Below are 19,295 nucleotides of genomic sequence, written 5' to 3'. Positions count from 1 at the left end.
CTCTTCATCTTTTGCCAGGTTTAAAAATGTGTACAGAGCCGCAAAGGGTTGGGGCAGGGATGTGGGATTGTCTGGGGGGGGTTCTGGGGAGAGGGGCTGGGCATTGGAGTCCGTGGCTGAATCATGGGGTCCCCCAGCCCCCCTCCCATGCCCCAGTCTGGGGGGGGCATCTGTCTACAAGGTTCAGGGCCCAGGTCCCTAGCATTTAGAGGGCATGGCCATTTGGAGAGGAGCTAGACCAGGCAAGGGGAGGGGTCAGAAAAGAACTAAGTTTCCATGGCGGGAGGTGGGAGAAGGGACAGTCAGGAGGCAGAGTTCTGGGGAGCCAAGACCAGGGATTCCGGATTTGAGTGTCAGTGGAAGACAGCCCCCCACCTCCTATTCAAGTTTGGCACTAACAAACCCGCCCCCAGCAGACAAGGACTTTCCTCCACTGGTGTCCCTTAAAACCCTACTTGACACCATTCTTCTCTCCCAGAGGCCCAAACCCTTTCTCCCCAGGCAGTTCCTCTCCTGGGCGGCCACTGCACACGACCTTTCAGATTCGCCCTGCTGCTATCTGCCCAAGCCCCGTCCCCCACGGCCCCCTCCATCTGTTCTCAGCACTGCTGACCTCATTCTCTCCCCAGCCTGTCCCATGAAGCCTTTCCCCCTGCGCCCTCTTCCCGCGGCTCCTTTCCTTCAGCCCCGGCTGAGGGAAGGGGGCCTCGTCAAAGAAGGGGGTGGGCGGCTGAGGGGAGAAGGTGTTCTGACACTGACACTGGGTGGCTTCAAGGAGGGAGACAAAGAAGGGAGGAGGGACACCGAAGCAGAGAGGGAGGGATGACACAGGAAAGGAGGAGAGACACAGGCAAGACCCCTTTCGCTGCCACTTCCGTCCCCCATATCCCATTTGTCCCCAAATTTACCTGCCCTGGCCCAGGCCTGGGGAATCCTTGGAACATTTTGGGGGTCTCCCCGCCACAAACCCACCTAATCCAGTTTGGCACGGATGAGCAGTGGTCTGAGAACTGAGGGAAAGGCTGTTCTCAGACCCCAGTGAGGGCTTTGGTCAAACATGCATGGCCTCCGTGGGTGGCATGCCACCCCCCCCCACCCCCCCCCCACCCCCCCCCCCCCCCCCCCCCCGTCTTGGCAGCTCTTGGGTGGGGGAGACAGGCCGTGGTCTGCCCCCAGGATTTGTACGGCCTCCACACTCCACTTCCGTCAGTCTGAAGTCTGTTCCCACCTACTGGGGGGGGGGAGGAGCTAAGTGCTAGGCCTCAGGTCTGGGGGGCCGCGGGGGGGGGGGGGGGGGGGGAGCTGGCGGGAAAGGGGCTGTCTGCATGGGAAAACACACATCCACATGCAAGAACATGTTTCCACTCAGAGAGATGCGTCCTGGACCCGTGGGAAAAGTTCCCAGGCAGCCCAGGGACGAACGGATCTCCTCCCTTCCCCCCGCAGGGAATCCCACCAGAGCACGGTCTTCATCTGACATCGGCCACGGGGGATAAACATGCTTCGCTGGGGCGGGTGGGGGGGGCACACAGTGGGAGTTGGGGGGGGGACGACTTGATTTCCTCGGTTCCTTCCCAAGGGTCACTGTCCGGGAACACACCACTTCCAGGGTCTCCATTGGGTAGGGAGGTGGGGTGGGGGGGAGAAGGCAGGAGGGAATGGGATTCTGGGGTACAAATCCCCGCAGAAATTCTTTTGAGGGGGCCAACATGTGTCCAGGGCGGCAAAAAAAAACACCTCACCCTGCACATGGGAAAACACACCCCCTCGTGAGAAAGCACGCCTCCACGTGGGAAAACATGTCCACGTTTCCACACAACCAAGACTGGTGTCCCAATGGAGGGGCCGGAACTCCCCGGCTGTTCCGAGGCCCTGGTCCAGAGAAGAGGACGGGCCTCTGGGCATGGGAAAGACACGCATCCCGGTGCGGAAACCCATGTCCACCTGGCGCTCCCGCCGCGGGGCATCTCCGGCGCGCGAGAAGCCTGTGGCCAGTCCTCTTCCCTGCCTTCTGGCCGCATTGGCCCCCGACGGCGGCGGCCATGGCCAAGGCCACGGCGCTGGCGGCGGCGGGGAGGGCTAGGGAGGGGGGCCTCCCCCGCCAGCCTCCCCCTATACCCGAGTGGTGGAGTGGGGGTGCGGTAGCGTGTTGTTGTGGCTGGTAGCGGTGGGGGGCGGCGGGGGGAAGGGCCCGAAGGGGTGCAGGGACGGGGGCGGCGGGGGCGGCGGGGGCCCCAGGCCGCTGGGCAGCAGGGTCAGGGCCCCGGGGGCCAGCAGAGGTACGTCGTCCGGGGCCCGTCGCAGGGCTAGGGTGTAGTCGGGCGGGCAGGCGGGGCGCAGGGCCTCGGCGGGGTCAGCCCCGACGCCCCCGGCCCGCTTCAGCTGCAGGGACACCAGCTCCTCCTCGGGCGGCAGCTCGCGGCCGGCGGTGGGGAGCAGGGGGCCCGCGCCCGGTACCCCGGAGCCCGAGCCGCCGGGGGGGCTGAGCCGCCGGCACCGCAGCTCCTGCCGCCGGTCCCGCTTGTAGTAGAGCGCGGCAAAGGCCAGGATGTTGAGGAAGAGGAGCGAGGCGCCCACGGCCACAGTGACGCTGAGCTCGGTGGAGTAGTCTCGGGAGTCCCCAGGGAAGCGGTCGTAGGCGCGGGGGCCCGGCTCAGGCTCAGGCTCGGGCGGCAGCGTGGCGGGCGGTGGCGGGCGGCGCGTGCCCGGGGCGCCGGGGGGCGGGCGCGGCGGCCAGCGCGTGGCGTAGGGGGGCAGGCGCGTGGTGGTGGTGAAGAGCTCCGTGTGCAGGTTGTGCAGGTGCGGCACGAGCTCCAGCCAGAAGGCCACCTTGTTGGCGCGGTAGTTGTCGCGCACGCGCGGCTTCAGGCCGATGTGCAGGTACTGCTTCTCCTTGCTGTTGAACTTGCTCCACACCACCTCCTCGAAGCGGTTGGGCTTGGTGTGGATGAACTTGGTGTCCTGCGGCACAGGCTGGTTGGGGTCGCTGCGGGCACAGGAGGGCAGGGCGAAGGAGGAGTGAGGGGGAGGCCCGGGCGCACCTATGGGGGAGGGGTGGGCAGGGAGACCCACAGAGACGAGGGGGGGCAAGAGGGCCCTGAGACAGAAGGAAAGGCCAAGAAGCAAGAAGCCAGAGGCAGAAGAGAGAGAAACTGCCAGAGACAGGCAGAGGTGAGGTGGGAGGGGCAGAGACAGAGATGAGGATGGAGGGGCAGAGACAGGCAGAGATGAGGTTGGAAGGGCAGAGACAGAGATGAGGTTGGAGGGGCAGAGGCGGGCAGAGATGAGAACGGAGGGCCAGAGACGGGCAGGGAGTTAACTGGCGAGAGAGGCAGAATCTGAGACTGAGGGAGAGAGACACAAGAATGGAGAGACAGAGGCAGGGGACAGCCCGCCAGGATGAGAGCAGCAAGCAAAAAGCTTGAGTCAGTGGATTCAAAGAGAGAGAGAGGTAGATAGTGACAGACACAAACTCTCACACAGAGACACAAGCCCGGGCATCAGAAGGAGAGCAGAATGCCTGGAGAGGGAGGAAGAGGCCCAGAGAGACAAACCCGGAGCCGAAGCCAGCAAGGAAGCCCAGGCAATGATGGAGGAATGACCGTGTATGGAGTTGGGGGGCGGGACGCTAAGGATGGCAGGGGTGTGTGCGAGCCTTGGCCTGCAGGGGGGGCCCCCCAGCCCCACTGGCCCTCACCCAGTCTTGGCGAAGTTGGTCCAGTAGGTCATGACCACAGCGCTGAGCATGACGTCATTCTTGGAGAAGTTGCAGGGGAAGAGGTCGGTGGCACCCACCATTGGCACGCCAAAGACGTAGGGCAGCTCGTCCCCATGCGCTGCATCTGCCCACTCGGGCCGGCCCTCGGCCTGGCAGTGGTGGTAGAAGGTATAAAAGTAGACAGGGGACTGGTAGTCAGCATGTAGCTTGGCGGTGGCCACAGCCGGTGCCACCCACTGGTGGTCTGTAAAGAGCGCCAGCAGGGTCTTTCTCCGCATCTCGCCATTGTCCCGGTCGGCCCAGTCCGTGTACATGAACTTGATGGTCTCCCGAAGCACGTCCTTGCCCTCCGGGTAGCCGTACAGGTTGTCCACAAAGTTGGAGACGGTGAAGTCAAAGGCGCTGGCAGACACGCCGTCCTCGCTCTCTGCGGAGTCCTCTACGAACTTGAGACCCTCTCCTTGGTTGACGCCAATGAGCATGTCGTAGTTGAGGAACTCCCCCTGCTGCATGAGGATCTCAGGGTCATCGGGGACGACGTCACCGTCCACCACGGGCCCAAAGGCGATGTGGTAGCTGGGGAGAAGCGGTCAGGGTCTCATCACCTGCTCCCTGGCCTCCTCTCAGCTCCTAGCCTGCCGAGCCTTTCTTTCTGCCTCGGGTGAAATCTCCTGAGTCCTTCCGGGCACGTGGCCTGTCAGGGAGTCTTCCCTGATGCGCCTCATGGGCCCTCATGCACCCTCTCTCTGTTTGGGCGCCTGCATTCAGGGCGGGCTCCCGAGGGAAGTAGGCTGGGCTGGCAGAGGGGCCTGAAGCCGATCCGAACGCCCGCGGGCACCTCTCACCCACAAGGTCCTGGGAACCAGCAAGGAAAATGGAGGCCCAGCCCTGCCCGCTCCCACCCCCATACCGGGCGGGCTGCACGTCCTGGTCCACCAGCTCCCTTGAGGGCTTCCGGCGCAGGCACTCCACAGCCTCCGCGCTGTCCTCCCGGTCACAGCCCACTTTGGCCGCCAGCAGCCGCGTGTACTTGAGCGGCTGGTAGTTGACCGACCAGCTGGAGATGGCCGTGCCGCTCTGGGCGATGGCCTTCTGGAACAACCCTGGCAGGACAGGGCAGGCTTCAGGCTGGGCTGCCTCTGCCGAGGGTGGGAAGGGGGAACCTGGTGGGGTGGGTGTGTGGGAATGGCGATGGGAGGGGCGGGCCACAGTAGTGGGGGGCTGCGTACCTTCTGAATGGTGAGACAGGATCAGAAGGTTAACACAGGAGGCCCCTGCCCCTGATCCGAAGATGGTGATGCGCTCAGGGTCACCCCCAAAGTGGGCGATGTTCTCACTGAGCCAGCGCAGGGCCTGGATCTGGTCCAGGAGTCCGTAGTTGCCTTTGGCCGCCTGGTCCCCGGTGCTGAGAAAGCCTGGAAGCACAGGAGGAAAGGGGCTTCCTGGGGGTGTCAGAGCACCCTCGCCCCCTTTCTGGGCAGCTCGGTCCAGCCCAGAAGCCATTCTGCTTCCACCAGGTCTAGAGGAACACCGCCCACCCCCGCCCCACCCAGACTCCAGGCCCTCGAGTGGGCTGCCCGCCCTCACCGAGCACCCCAAGCCGGTAGTTGAGTGTGGCTACAATGACGTTGCCGTAGGCGGCCAGGACGGAGCCATCGAACATGTTCCCGGTCCCCTCCATGTAGGAGCCACCATGCAGAAACAGCATCACTGGCTTCTTCCCGGAGTCCCGGATATCTGCGTGGGGAGGGGGCGGGCAGTGGTGGGCCAGGGTTGGGGGACAAGAATACAGTCAGACCGGCCCCAGCACTACCCAGCTCCTGGGCCTGCAGAGGACCAGCCCTGAGCTCAGGGGACATGTCTCTCCAGTCCCTGCGGGGGGGGGGGGGGGCAAGACCGGATTCCCCTCCCTCCCTCCCCAGGAGCCCTGGCCTAAGGTCCCACCCCACCTCCTGCAGGCCTGCCCCATGGCACTTCTCCGAATGCCAGACAGACCTTCCAAGAAGCCTAAGAGGTGGGGGGGGGGGACCCTCCCCAGGGCATCTGCTGGATGCAGGGGACCCCCTCCCCACACACACACAGCAAATCTCCTTCCTGCTCTGAGGAAGAGCAAAAACTCCCGAGACTGACTCTAGCGCTAGAGATGCTGGGAGGGTCCCGGCGGTTCCTCTGACTCAGGCCTTGGGTCTCAGGTCCACGTGGCAGCCCGGTCTGTGGGTGAGGGGTGCCAGCCTAGGGTCCCTGGGGGCCTGGTCTCCTCCCTGCCCTAATTCCTTTCTAGGTCACCTCCCCAGTTACCATGGCAACCCCCAGCCTAATTACCGTGGCAGGAGGAGGCAGGGTGGGAAAAAGCCTGCTTGATAAAGCCAGGGTACAGCTCTTTAGTCCCCCCCCCAACACTGGCCTGACCCTGGCTTCTGCACTGGACGCCCCTCTTGCCCTGTCCCTAAAGGATCCCATGAATCACTGGGCTGAGGCATGACGGATTCCAGAAGAGGGGGGAGTCTGGGAGGGCTTGCCATGGCCCCCAAGGCAATACCAAGTACCCTTCTCAGCAGCCCCCCATGATTCCACCACAGCGCCCGGCTGGGGTCCCCCATGGCCCACAGGCCCTCTTCCCTCGTGACACTCTCAATCCCTGACTAGCCCGGGCCTCCAAGTCCCCAGCAGCTCTGCTCGCCTCTGTCCTCCTGATAGAAACTTTCTCCTGCCAGAAGGTGAGCCCACAGGACACTGAGAGGTTTCCCCCACCCCTGCAGACAGCTTGTGGCCTCCAGTCTCTTAAGACCTTCTCTGCCACCTCCCTCTACCTGGTGGGCTCTGCCCTCTCCGTGTCCTCCCCAAACCCTGCTCTTGCCCTCCTTCTGGAACCTTCAGTGACTTTCCAGCCAGACTCAGGCGGGAGCCTCCTCCCTGAAAGGCCCTTTCTCTTCAAGTCCTCAGTTCCCCCCATCCTCCCCACCCTGCACCTCCACTCCCAGTGTGGGGGGAGGAGGGGGTCGGAAAGGGAAGGAGCAGGGAGGGGGGCCGGGGCAACAAGAAATTCAAAACCAACAACAAAAAAACAGGATCAAGAAAGAAGAAAGAAAGAAAAAAACAACAAGAACCAAAAAGCGAGAAGCTCTCGGGGGGGCAGATTCAACAAGAAAAGAAAAAAAAACCAAAACCAAAAAACCAAAACCAAAAAAACAAAAAGATCCACTTTTTTTTTTTTTTGGAAAAAAAGAAAAAAAGAAAAAAGTTCTTTGCATTTTTTTTTCAAAATTTTGTGGTGAAACTTCAAGATATTGGGCCCTGTTTTCAAAAATTTCCAGATTCTTTAATGCGCTTCAAATGTTTGCGTTTTCTGCATCTGACAGGCTTTTGAAAATTTTAGGTTTGTTTCTTACGTTTCAGTTGTGCCATCAATTTGCCAACTTAATTTTTTTTTTCAAATGTAGTTTTACTCCAAATTAAAGTTGGTTTTGTTTTGTTTTTTCAAATGTTACATGTCGCAAATTTCCAAACAGTCCGAATTGCTGCCGAACTCTAAACGTTTTATCCAATTCTTTGGTGGTTTTTTTTTCCCCCTCTGACATTTCTTTTTTCACTTAAATTTTGGCCGTGTTTGGCTTTGCTTGCAGGTTCACTAGTGGGTCCAACATTGTTCAAATTTCGTTTGAAGTTTTCGTAATTCTTTTTTCCAATTATTACAAATTTTTCTTTTCTTTTCTTTTTCGTTTTTAGTTGGGAGAAACGACTTGGGGGGGCCTTGAGGGCCGCGGGGGTGGGAGGGGCATTTAGTTAGGGGCGGGGCCTTGAGCGTCCTCTAATCAGCAACCACATGCAGCAGCGGGGTTTTTAAATCTACCTGTGTCTGGCGGATTGAGCGTCGCCTCGTCACGTTTTTTTGTGAGCGGACCTAAGACCGGGAACACAAAACAGAGAAAAAAGGACAATTTTGTGGGGAAAGATGGGGGTCGGGGGGAGGTGGTGGATGGGGAGGGGAGGACAGAAAGCAGAAAAGGGGAGGGTGGAGGGCAGAAAAAATAAGCCAAAAAAAGCAAAATTCGTTTGCAAGAAAAAGAAACCAAGAAAAGAGAAAAACGTTTTCTACAACCCAAATTTGTTTCCCCTCCCCGGAAAAAGTCATGCCCCAAAGAAAAGGCTGGGTTTGGGGGGTGGGGTGGGCTGCCTGAGTGGGCTGAGGCCTGTTTTAAGACATAGCGACTTGGCTTGGAGACGTGTTTGCTAATTGCTGGAAACGAAATGGTGTTAGAGGTGGGGGTGGGATGGGGAGGGGAGGCCCGCCCCAAGCCCCAAGCCCCAAGCCCCAAGCAGGGGAGGCCATGGCCAGCTTTGCCACCAGCGCCTCCACTCACGCTGGGCCCTCTCCAGGGCCAGCCCAGCACCTGCCTGCTCCCCCAGGCTGCGAGGGAGGGGCGGCAGCAGAAAGGGCCCATCTGGAAGATCTGGAAGGCAGAGCGTAGGGTGGGACTGGGGGCCGCCTGCCCCTGCAGCTCACAGCCCTTCAAGCCCTCAGCTTCCCACTGGAGTGCTGGGGCCAGGTCAGCAAGGGCTGCCTGTCTGCCTGCGCAGCCTCTCACCTGGCCAGCATTCCTCTCCCATCCGCACTCGGGGATCTGGTTTCTCACCCCACCTCCCCGATGTGTGGCAAAGCAGGGAAAGGGGTCATCAGGTCTTGCCCTCCTCTCCACCTCTACCCTCTGCACCCCACAACCGCACCCCTCACCCAGGCCTATTCTCCCCCCACCGAGAACAGTCAACTCCCCACCGGGGACAAGAGCACCTCCTGCCCCCCCCCCGGCCCACCCAGCCCCCGGCCCATCACTGCTCTAATGCCAGAAAGCCCCCCTCCCCAATTCGGGGTTCAGTCCACAAATAGGGAACAGGAAACACAGCACCCTGAGCCACCCTGACACATAGGGGCCAGGAGGTGCTGGGAGGTATGAAGTATGCCCCTGGTCACGGAAAGACCCTAGGCGGGGCTCAGAGTTTGGTTCCAGGCTCCTTGCAGGAGGGGGAATCGGTTGGGGCAAAAAGCTGGGAGCCAGAAAGCAGAGGGGGTTCCCCTCGCTGATTGGCTTCTCCTCATTGACATGGGGAGGGATGGGTCAGTGAGGTCCAGGCCAGCCTCTGGAAGGCTTCTCTCAACTGGTGATGAGGGCCCCATAGGGACCCATTAGGGTTGGGGTCTGTTCTCTACAACAGGATGGGGATGAAGTCAGCAGGGCATGTGTGAGCATGAGATTAATGTGTGAGTGTGTGTGTGTGTGTGTGCGCGCGCGCGCACTCATGCCTGAGTCAACCTCTTCCTTGCAGAGCTGGTGTGAAGATTCAGTGAGATCACCTGCATGTGTCAGGACCCAGGCAGGTCTGTGATAAGCGATGGTTAAAAATACAGAAGGTGTGGGCATAGGTGGTGTGGGGGCAGGGTGGACATTTTGTCTGGAGGTGCTGGGCTGGACAGCCCATTGGTGGGAAGTCTGGGCTGGATGGTCCGTGTGAGGGGCGAGGGGATAGCCCACGGAGGGGGACACAAGCATGGACAGCCTATGAGGAGGCAGGAGCGGGGTGGGGAGAGCCCTCGAGTGGAGAGCACGGAGATGGCTGTGCGGAGGTCCTGGGGCAAATGATTCAGAGGCCATTGTGGAGGGCAGGCTGCTGGGGCAGAGGGCCCACGAGAGGGCAGGGGGATGTGGAGTGGATGGCTCTCCCATGGAGGGCATGATGGTGTTGGAGAGGGCGTCTGGAGTGTATTGGGATGAAGAGTGGATCAGGGTGCCTGGAATGGGGACGGGGTTGGAGCAGGGGGTTCCTTCTGTGTATTGCGGGCCTGGGTTGTGGAGGCATGGTTACAACGGGAGGGGTGGGATTGGGTTAGGGTGCACGGTTGATAGGGGGAACAGGGGGTGGATGGCGATACCCCAGGAGCTGGGAGTGAGGTGTTTGAGTGCTCGATCTGCGGGAAGGGTGTAAGCTTGCTGGGCGTGCTGTCCCAGCCCGAGCTGGGACACAGGGGGTCTCTAGGCAGAGCTGGGGTAAACGATGCTTAGGAAGTGTTGAGGGCTTTGGGGGCTGTGGTGTGAGTGGCCACATGGAAGGTTACTAGGGCCAAGGTCTCTGTAGGGGTGTTACTAGGACACATGACCTGTATCAGGGGATACTGGTGAGCACGGGTCTAAGCGGGCAATAGGGTCCACAGCTTCCGAGAGGCGCTGGGGTGTGTGCTGCGTGCGGGCACTGGGCATCTGGCTACGTGGGCGTTGGAGCATGTGGTAAGTGTGCAGGCTGGTGGGGTTCCTGATCCCATGTGCTGACGAGTTGCGGTTCCCAGGGTATTGTGGTATGTGTGCACCTGACATGCGGATAGTGGGGGCCTACGGTGTCCGTACAGGGGTTCCTGGGTACCAGGCCTGTGTGTACATATAGTTGGCAGAAAACAGCCTGCGGGGGATGCTGTAGGAATGGGGGGTCCCTGTGGTGGTGCTGGGGTGTTCTGGACTAGTGATACAGAGAGTCGGAAGGATAACATGGGACTGTTCATGAGGCTCGGCTTGGGGCCAGCTGAAGTCGGGCTGAGCACCTTGGCAGGAGACAGGCAGGTACTGTGAGATACAGTCCCGGGGCTGAAGGTTGGCTGGTGGACGACCTTCCAGGACGTTGTGCTGGGGGCTGGGAGCACTGAGGGGGCAGGGGGTGAACGGGACAGCTCCTTCCCCAGGAGAGCTGGTCAGTTGGAGTGGGGGGGCGCCCGGAGGGAAAGATGTTCTCATGAGGATGAGTGGGCTGTGCTGTGAATGAGGGGGGTGCGTAGGGATCAGGGGACAGAGCTTTGGAAGGAAAGGGGACTAAGCTCCGTGTGGCGCTGGGCGTGCAATGGTGCAACATACTGAAGGGTGCCTGTGCACCTGGGGAGGAAAAAGGAGACTCTCTGAGCTGTAGAAGGAACCAAAGGGGGTACTGCTCAGGGACAAGCCCAGACCTGGGGTGGGAGGTGGGGCAGTGGCCAAAGTGGGCGACTAGGCAGGGCGAGATGCTTCCAATGCCCGCTTCCGTGGAGAGACAGTGTGTGTGTGCCTTGGTGGGGATGGGGTCTTTAAGCCCAACTTGGTACCTGCGGATCGCCCTGCAGGCACCAGGACCTTCCAGGGTGGCTGTCTGCGGGAGAGTTCCTGCGACTGCCTGGCAGGCTCCCGTCCCACCCTGGGAGGGCCCGCGCAGCCTGCAGGGACCTGAGGCCTCTCGCAGGGGCTCGGCCAGTGGCGCGAGGCTGGGGGGTCTGCGTGCATGCGTGTGGGCTGCGTCCGCGGGGTTCCCAGCCTGGTGCCTGCGCCCTTACCGTCCTCGGTGGGCACGTAGAGGTTGAGGTACAGGCAGTCTTCGCTCTGGTTCTGCACGTAGGTGGCAGCCGCCTCCAAGTTGTCGGTGAACCACACGGGCAGCATGATGGCGGGCAGCGCCCCGTGCAGGTTCTGCGGGCAGGCGGGCGGCAGGGTGGTGGCGTTGCGCACGCCGGGCCACGAGGCGGGGGCCTCGGGCGGCTGGAAGCGGCGGGCACCCAGGGGTGGTGTGGCGTAGGGCACGCCCAAAAACTGCACGACGGGGCCCAGGATCTCGTTGTTGAGCTCGCGCCGCACACCGCGCACTCGCCCATAGGCCGTGTTCACCACTGGGAAGCGCTCCTCCCCGAGGCTGCTGAGGCCCAGGCCTGGGCTGCCTGGGGAGCCGCTGCTGGGACCCCCTCCCCCCCGTTGAGCCCCTGCCAGCCCCACCAGACACAGCGCCAGGAGCCACATGCTGATGGGGGACCCCCCCTCCCTCCCCGGGACCCCCCCCCCTCGGAGAGAGAGAGAAGGGGGGGAGAGGGAGGGAGGCCCCCCCTCGCCCCAGTAGGGAGGAGGGGCGGGGGAAAGGAGGGAGGAGGGGGGTGGGGAGGGACCTGGGTTAGACTGGACAGAGAAAGGGTCTGTTCCTCTCCATGGAGGGGGCAAGGGGTGGGGAAGGGGAAGGAAGTGGGAGAAGGTGAAGGCAGGCCCCGACTGCAGGGCGGAGGGACGGGGTGTGCAAGAGACAGACAGACAGACAGACAGACAGAAAAATACAGAGAAGTGGAAGAAGGGAAGGGAAATCAGACAGGGCAGACAGAAGGGAACAGGGAAACAAGAGACAAGTGGTTAGTGACTTGGAATTCAGACCAAGTTGCCCCCCTTCTGCCACCCTCAGGTCCCCTGCCGCACCCACCAACCCCAGCAACCCCCATCCCCAAAGCAGGGACCCAGATAGAAAAGTCTAAGGCTGGGGATGGGGTCAGGATGTGATAGATGCCCAGGACAGAACCAGAGGAGGAGGAGGGCCAGCTCCCTGGACCCCGCACGCCCCCCCCCTTTCCAGCTGCTTTATCCCTCCCAGGCAGGCTCTCCTCGGGGACTCAGGAGTCCCAGTTCCCACCTCCCTGGGAGGGATTAGATAGACAAGGAAGAGAAAATAAAAATACCAAGTCATTAATTAGCAGGAAGTAGCGGGTTTGTTTATATGTGTTAATTACTCCTGAGCTGTAATTTCAGGGCACTGAACTCCCACTCCAGGCCATTCTTGGGGCCACACAGTCCCAGAACCTTCTCCTCCCTTCAACAGCCCCGTTCCCTAAGGATCTGTGCACCAGAGGAGGGGACGGATCCCTTTCCCCCCAGGTCTTCCTCATTTCTTCCATCAGAAGTTAAGGTGCCTGGAGGCAGGGGCTGGAGCAGGGAGGGGATGCTGCTGGAGGGGCAAATCCAGGGACAGATGCGTGATCCTGCAGCCGGTTGCTGGGCGACGGGATGCTGCCCCGCAATGTTACCTCGGCAACCGGCTGCAGCTTTAACCCTGGAGGGGGGTCTGGAGGAAGAGGGGAAGGGGCTGGCTTGGTTATGGGGTCCGTTCAGGGCAGGAGGGCAGAGGCGTGAGTAAGAATGCTAGAGTTTTCCCCAACCTTAGCAGAGAGAAAGAAGTGTATATGTTCAGGGGAGCGGGAGATTGGGGCATAGAGAACGCTAAAGACCCGCCTCTTGCCCCTTGTCGGCCAATCAGAGCCTAGCCCTAGTGACCAGGCCTCTGGCTGGGGAGAAGGGGTGCTGAGGTGGGTTTGGAGGGCATCAGATGCAGCCACCGACCCCCCTCCCCCCCGGCCACAGTCTCGAACAGCTCTGGAGCCCAGATGCCTCTTCCACGCATGGCATTCTGACCCACGTCCTGGGGGCAAACCTCGGCTTTCTTCTCGTCCCATCCCAGCTCTTTACCTCCCCTTCCCCTTGCCGGCCCCCCCACAGTTGCTGTTCTGATGCCTGGATGCTCAGGACAGCAGGGGCAGGAAGAGAGACAAGATCCCACCGAAGGGGCAGACTCCCAGGTCATTTCAGCAAGCCCCCCCCCCCCCCCCGCAGCCGCCAGAGCTGTTTGCTGACGCGGGCTTTTCGGAGCCAGGCTCTCTGCAGGTGTCAATTTATTCCAGGGATGAGGACACAGGAATCCTTACCACACACACCCAGTCATGCCCTCCCCCTCTCCAGGTCCTCTTAAGCTCCTGTCTCCCATCAGCAGGAGGGGGCTTGGGCTGGCTCCCTCAGGATCTCCTCTGTCCGTGCAGGGCTGGGTTCTGCTTCCATAGCCCTACCCTCCCACCCCCTCCTACTAATACGATCTGACTCTGTGTCCCCCCCACCACTTCAGGTACTTTGGGCCCCGGGCCTCTTGGCTTCCAGCTTCTTTCCCTTCTTCCCTCCCACTGGAGCCCTCCCCCCATCGCTCTCCCCTCCATAGCGCTCCCTGAGAGCATCTTTCCCGGCCTCTTCCAGCTTGCTCTGGCTTCTCCCTTCAGTCTTTTTCCATCTCTCTCCTCTACATCTCCCTCCTCGCCCGTTTCTCATCTCTCTCCTTCAAACCTCTTCCCCACGTTTCTCCCTGAAGCCCCTTCTCTCTCTCCCTCTCCCCTCTTTCCTACCTCTGTCTCCCCCATTTTCTCTCTCCATCTCTGTCTGCCACATCTTACTCCCCCTCCTTCTCCCTATCCCTCTCTGCCTTGCTCTCTCCATTCCTGCCCGGGCCTGACTCCCCCAGCCAGGCAGAATTGAGGGAGGGGGTGCTCAGGCCGCAGCCCCCCCCCCTCCTGCAGTGGGGAAAATGGCTTGGCCGGGAAGGGGAGAAGGAGGGAGAAGGAGGGGGAGGGGGAGATGGGAACACACGGGGTCTGTGGGCCCATTCAAAGGATCATTCATGGGCTGGAGAGAGGCAGAGACAAAGAGACCGAGACGCAGAGACACGGCGAGAGCATCCCTAGGCGGAGACACGCAGACAGAGCAGGCTGGGGGGAAACCAGGCGCAGGGAGAGAGATGGGGAAAAGGAGACCCCAGTGGACCGCCACGCATCCCCCTCCTCCCGGCCCGGCTTAGCTCCTACCTGGCTCAGCCCTGGGGCCGTGGTGCCTCCATCCAGGGCTCCGAGTAGGGGGCGGACGGGCTTCGGGAGGGGGGCGGCGGCCTCTGAGCCCCCGCGGCCCCGCAGGCCCAGCCCCCGCCCGCAGCGCCTCACCGGGCGGGGGAGGGGGATCGCCCCAGCCCCGGGGGGCGGGGCCGGGATCCAGTCGATCCCCGGGGAAAGGAGAGGTAGGGGATGGGGTCAGGAGGAACCTGAGAACAGGGAACCCCGCAGTGGGGCCGGAGGAGCGAAGAAGGGGCAACAAGAAAGGACTGGATTGGGGATCCACTGGCTCCGTGGGCCGTCTTCGAGGGACCAGAAGGTGGTACAGGCGGAAGATCCTAAGGGATCGGGTGCGGGAGGAGGTGTCCACGGCAATCCCTAGGGGCCCGGAACCCGGGAGCTCAGGATCTGCGGTGCAGGGGCCGGGATCCAGCCGGAATCCTCGGGGAGGGGGAGGGATCTAGTCGATCCCGAGGGCGGGCGGGAGGGGGAGGTCCAGGGAGTCAGAGGAAGGCGGGAGTCGAGTCTGAAGCCCCAGGGTGGGGGTCGACAGGGCTCCTAGGAAGGGAAGCGGGGGTAAGGGGGAGGCTTCGGGGGACGCTCAGCAGCCAGGAGGCCCGGACTCCTGGCTCCGCGCGCCAGGGCCCACCCGCCCCGCGTCCATCCCAGCCCGAGAGTGATGATCCGCCGGCGGAGCAGCCGCAGCAGCCCCGCGCGTCACCGCGCGGCCGCCTCCCCCGCCCCCTGCGGAGAGAGCGGCGCACACCCCTCGCTCGCACCCGCCTGCCCGCCCGCCCGCCTTCCAGAGTGTGGGGGGATTGGAGACGGTGGAAGGGGGCGGGAGCGGACAGACCGACGGATGGACGAAACGGGCCAGGGCAGGGTGGAGACATCCCCCCTCCCTAGGTCTCCCACCCTCGGGGCTCTGGGGGTTGGTGGGTTGGGGACGCGGGGGTGGGGAGGTAGACTATAGGGGGCGGAGCATCATGTGAAGAAGGCGGAGCCTTGCATCTGTGGGAGGAACCAACTCGACAGTGGGCGGGGTTTGACGGCGATGGGTGGGGCTTGGCTATCCGAGCCGCCGCCTCTTTTTGGGAGTGGGTCTGGTTTAAAGCTGGAAAGGAGGAGCCAGTGGGGAAAGGGGCAGAACTTTGCGTGGGGACCGGGATCTTTGGAAATTGGCCGGAGGTTGGGGGGTAGATGTTAGAAGAAGCGATCAACTTTGAAAGTGGGCCAATCCGTGACGCAAATCCTCTAGTCCCGCCTTCCAGCCCCGCCCCTCAGCGCTCGGCTCCTCCGCCGCTAATTGGTTCCCGTTTCTCCGCCCGCCAGACGGCTTCGCCACTCAGCAGAGGTTTTACAAAGGCGCAAGTACCCGGGTGAGGACCCGGGCGCTGAAATGAACACGGCCTGGATTGGGCACTTATGGACCTCATTTGCATGGGAGACCGGGATTGGCTGGCATCTCGGGTGGCCTGGGCGGTGTTCGTCCGGCGCGTGACCGTCCACTGCCATGGCCTGGCCGGGTGTTGCTTTCCGCCGCTTGGGCGCCTTGTCCGGAGCCGGGGCCTTGGGCTTGGCCTCCTACGGGGCGCACGGTCAGGGGCTGGGGACGCAGCACACACTGTGACGCCCGTTGCGGGGGGGGGTGTGGAGGCGTCTAGTGCAGGGGAGGGGCCTGGGGGAATTGCCAGACAGCCCTCGGTGCCCCGACCCTTTTACAGCCCCTCCAGCCGGGTCCGGTTTGGTTCCCAGCAGTGCCCGTGCGTGCTTCCACCAATCAGAGGCGTCCTGGAGACACTCCTTGTCGCCAGGGTACCCCTGGGTCCTGCCGGGAGCTGGGGCGGGCGAGGCCGGCGCTCCGACGGGTAACCTCTGCCTCTCTCTCTACAGGCGCCCAGTTTCCGGATGCCTACGGAAAGGAGGTGAAGCACCCGCGCTAGGACTCCCCGCCTCCGGGTCTCCGGGCGCCCAGAGTCGGGGGTCGCCGCGGGGGGCCGCGGAGGGGCGGGGCGCGGGGTCCCGGAGCGCAGAGGGCGGCCGGCCTGAGCCGTGGGTGCCTGCGCGGGAGGCCGGCCCGACTCGAGTTGGGGGCCGAATGGGATCCAGGCTCCCGCGTTGCTGGGGAAATGGCACCCACCCCCAACCACCTTTCTCTTTTCCTTACAGCTGTTTGACAAGGCCAACAAACACCACTTCATACACAGCCTGGCCCTGTTAGGGGTGCCCCACTGCAGAAAACCCCTCTGGGTAATCTGACGCCGCGCCTAACCTCGACCAAACCCCACCCGCTCCCGCTCGGTCTGACCATCTCTTACTGGCCTGTGTTCTTCTTTTATCTCCTTCAGGCCGGGTTACTGCTGGCCTCGGGAACCGCCTTATTCTGCACCAGCTTTTACTACCAGGCCCTGAGTGGAGACCCCGGCATCCAGACTTTGGCCCCGGTGGGAGGGAGCCTGCTTATCTTGGGCTGGCTTGCCTTGGCTCTTTGAGCTTCCGTGTGCTTGCTTTCTGGGTCCTTCTCTGAGAGTTGGAGTAGGGAGGGGATTAAAAGAGAAAGGCAAATAAAGTCACTTGCGTCTTGGTTCATCTTGGAGGAAGAAGGGTAGGGATTGTTGGCCTCTGGACTCCCTCCCTTTCCTAAGACTGAGTCTTGGGTCTGGGGCTTCTGTTCAATTCAAGTTGACTTGTTACAAGGTTCTTAGACCCGAGGGCATCGGAGCTGTAAAGTGCTAGAAGCTATGCAGAGTCTTACTGGAGTGTTCTCTGGCACCTGGGATTCTGTGTTCCGATAAGCTCATCCTGTGGTATCGATGCTCACGGGAACTTGAAGATGACTTTAGGGTGGTGGTTTTCAGCCCTGGCAGCCCACAGATTTATGGAGCCCTCACTCTAGCAGTCAGGACACACAGGTGGACGGCCATTAGTTATAAAATACTTTGGGGTTCACCACAGGGGCAGATCATCATGTCTGGGGGGCGGTCGGGAAATGCTTCACGGTGCCCAAGCAGAGGTGGGGAAGGGAAGAGTAACGAGCTTCTCCGCTCTCATTGTGGGTGGGCAGAATTTCTGAGACAGGAGAGTGAGAAAAGGTGGCCAGGCAGGCTGTCGCGGCACCCACGGTAGGTAGGGAACCGGAAGAGATGTAGGGGGCAGCCAGGGCCTGTGAATTAGTCATCATGTGTCAGACACACATTACAAGGAAATTTAAGTCTGAACAAGATAGATGCCATCGTTTCCCCATGGAGTTGCCTGGCTAAGAGTAGAAATGGGTCATTTGAGTTGTGCTGTGTGCTTGAAGGAAAAGAACAGGGAGGCTGGGGGACGGTGGGGTAGTGGAGTAGGGAAGGGGAGTAGGGGGCTGGGAAACTGTCACACAGGAAGTCCACTGAAGCGGGAGCTAATCAAGTACAAAGTTGGATGGGAAGCATATATATATGTATTTTTTTTAAGATTTTATTTATTTATTTGACAGAGGGAACACAAGCAGGGGGAGTGGGAGAAGGAGAAGTTGGCTTCCCGCTAAGCAGAGAGCACAGTGCTGCGGGGCTCAGTCCCAGGACCCTGGGGTCATGGCCTGAGCCCAAGGCAACTGTTCAACAACTGAGCCACCCAGGTGCCCCTAGGGGAAGCATATTCTAGACAGGAAGAGTAACCTTCAGAACTGACTGCAAAGAAGCCGTTCAAAATCCTTGAGGCATAAGAAAATCAGGTGCACTGAGAAGGGGCAAAACCAGTGTGGCTGATGGGTAGTGGCGAGGGCCCCAGATCCCAGATGCCCATGCGGGCCTTGCCGGGAGTGGTAAGGCACTTGGAATTCATTTGTAATGCAGCAGTAAATGGTTGAAAGGTTTGAAGTCAGAGAATGCTAGGATCTGATGTCTACATTTAGAAGACCTGGAGAACCCATTGGAGGAAGGCGGGAGAGGAGGCCCAGGTATGAGATGATGGTGATGGCTTGTCTTAGGGTGGAAGAGATGGTCAGAAGGGCCCGGGTCAGATGCATTTCGAAGGTGGTGCCGATGGGACCCGCTGATGGACTGGATATAAGGGCTGAATGAGTGGGAGCCTTCTGGGTTATACACCTGCTGGAGGTGCTGTTACTCGGATGAGAAAAACAGGCAGATCGCAGGAGGCAGGTTGGCATGTGTTGGATGGGCTTCTTCTGAAATGCCTGGTTCACATCCAAGCAGGTAGTTGGGGAGCTCAGGGAAGTTCTGGACTCAGGCTTATGCATCACCTGCTGACCCCGGCTGGTCTCCCGTCCCATCTCTTGCCCATAAATGCCCTTGGAAGGATCCTGTGACTCGTTAGGACCTCTGGTTGCGCGATCCAGCGGATGGCTTTCAATCTTGTCATCTTCGGCCTCTGTAGCATGGGACACAGTTAGCCACACGGTCCTCGGAACATGACCTTTTTTTTTTTTTTTAAAGATTTTATTTATTTATTTGGCAAAGAGAGACACAGCAAGAGAGGGAACACAAGCAGGTGAGGGAGAGAGGGGGAAGCAGGCTTCCCGCCGAGCAGGGAGCCCAATGCGGGGCTCGATCCCAGGACCCTGGGATCATGCCCTGAGCTGAAGGCAGACGTTAACGACTGAGCCCCTCAGGCGCCCCGACAACCTGTTGCTTCTCTGTCACTATTCCCGCTTTTCCCTCTCGCTGTGGCTGACCTACCAGCTTCCCCTTCGCCACCCAGTTTAGATCCATGGTTTTCAAATTTCAATGGAGAGTTAGAACACCTGTGTGTATGTATTTTAACATCAGCTTTGTTACTTTCCATGTTTGTGTGTTTCATCGAGTGCATATCTGTGTGGTGTGTTGGAGGCATGTGCTTAGTTTTTCCAAAGGTATGCATTCAGAAAAAGTACAGGCCGTTTCTCTAAATGGAGGATTTTGGGGTAACCTCCGTGAGCCCCCATCTTCAGTTATAATCGGAATACTTTTTTTTTAAAGATTTTATTTATTTATTTGACAGAGAGAGATCACAAGTAGGCAGAGAGGCAGACAGAGAAAGAGGGGGAAGCAGGCTCCCTGCCGAGTGGAGAGCCCGATGTGGGCCTCAATTCCAGGACCCTGAGATCATAACCTGAGCCGAAGTCAGAGGCTTTGACCCACC

At 60.6% G+C, this 19,295-nt stretch overlaps 2 protein-coding genes across 2 annotated transcripts; one reads left to right on the top strand and one right to left on the bottom strand.

Annotated features, from left to right (window-relative positions):
* Positions 1-1,112: 1,112 nt before the first annotated feature.
* Positions 1,113-11,760, bottom strand: NLGN2 (neuroligin 2). The gene is made up of 7 exons (XM_082707975.1): positions 11,061-11,760; positions 7,569-7,619; positions 5,306-5,455; positions 4,948-5,133; positions 4,629-4,821; positions 3,698-4,294; positions 1,113-2,986 (listed from the first exon to the last, which is right to left on the bottom strand). Exons 1-7 carry the CDS (start codon positions 11,515-11,517, stop codon positions 2,113-2,115), a joined length of 2,508 nt encoding a protein of 835 aa, XP_082564101.1. The 5' UTR covers positions 11,518-11,760; the 3' UTR covers positions 1,113-2,112.
* Positions 11,761-14,158: 2,398 nt separating this feature from the next.
* On the top strand, positions 14,159-16,746 carry TMEM256 (transmembrane protein 256). Its single transcript, XM_082707988.1, has 5 exons — positions 14,159-14,496; positions 15,436-15,775; positions 16,071-16,102; positions 16,347-16,427; positions 16,526-16,746. The coding sequence occupies exons 2-5, from the start codon at positions 15,691-15,693 to the stop codon at positions 16,667-16,669; spliced, it is 342 nt and encodes a 113-aa protein (XP_082564114.1). The 5' UTR covers positions 14,159-14,496; positions 15,436-15,690; the 3' UTR covers positions 16,670-16,746.
* Positions 16,747-19,295: the final 2,549 nt, after the last annotated feature.

The sequence above is a fragment of the Mustela nivalis genome (assembly GCF_964662115.1).
Source record: "Mustela nivalis genome assembly, chromosome: 17".
NCBI classification, from domain to species: Eukaryota; Metazoa; Chordata; class Mammalia; order Carnivora; family Mustelidae; genus Mustela; species Mustela nivalis.
The sequence above is the reverse complement of the archived record's forward strand: the minus strand, read 5'-3'. Positions and strand labels throughout refer to the sequence as shown.

Coding starts and splice junctions, on each gene's coding strand:
- NLGN2 (XM_082707975.1), bottom strand. CDS start 11,517: ATGTGGCTCCTGGCGCTGTGTCTGGTGGGGCTGGCAGGGGCTCAACGG. Junction 5,456..7,568: donor GCTCAATCCGCCAGACACAG/GTAGATTTAAAA, acceptor CTCCCCACGCAG/ATATCCGGGACTCCGGGAAG. Junction 2,987..3,697: donor ACCAACTTCGCCAAGACTGG/GTGAGGGCCAGT, acceptor CTGTGCCCGCAG/CGACCCCAACCAGCCTGTGC.
- TMEM256 (XM_082707988.1), top strand. CDS start 15,691: ATGGCCTGGCCGGGTGTTGCTTTCCGCCGCTTGGGCGCCTTGTCCGGA. Junction 15,776..16,070: donor GGCCTCCTACGGGGCGCACG/GTCAGGGGCTGG, acceptor CTCTCTCTACAG/GCGCCCAGTTTCCGGATGCC. Junction 16,103..16,346: donor CGGATGCCTACGGAAAGGAG/GTGAAGCACCCG, acceptor TTTTCCTTACAG/CTGTTTGACAAGGCCAACAA.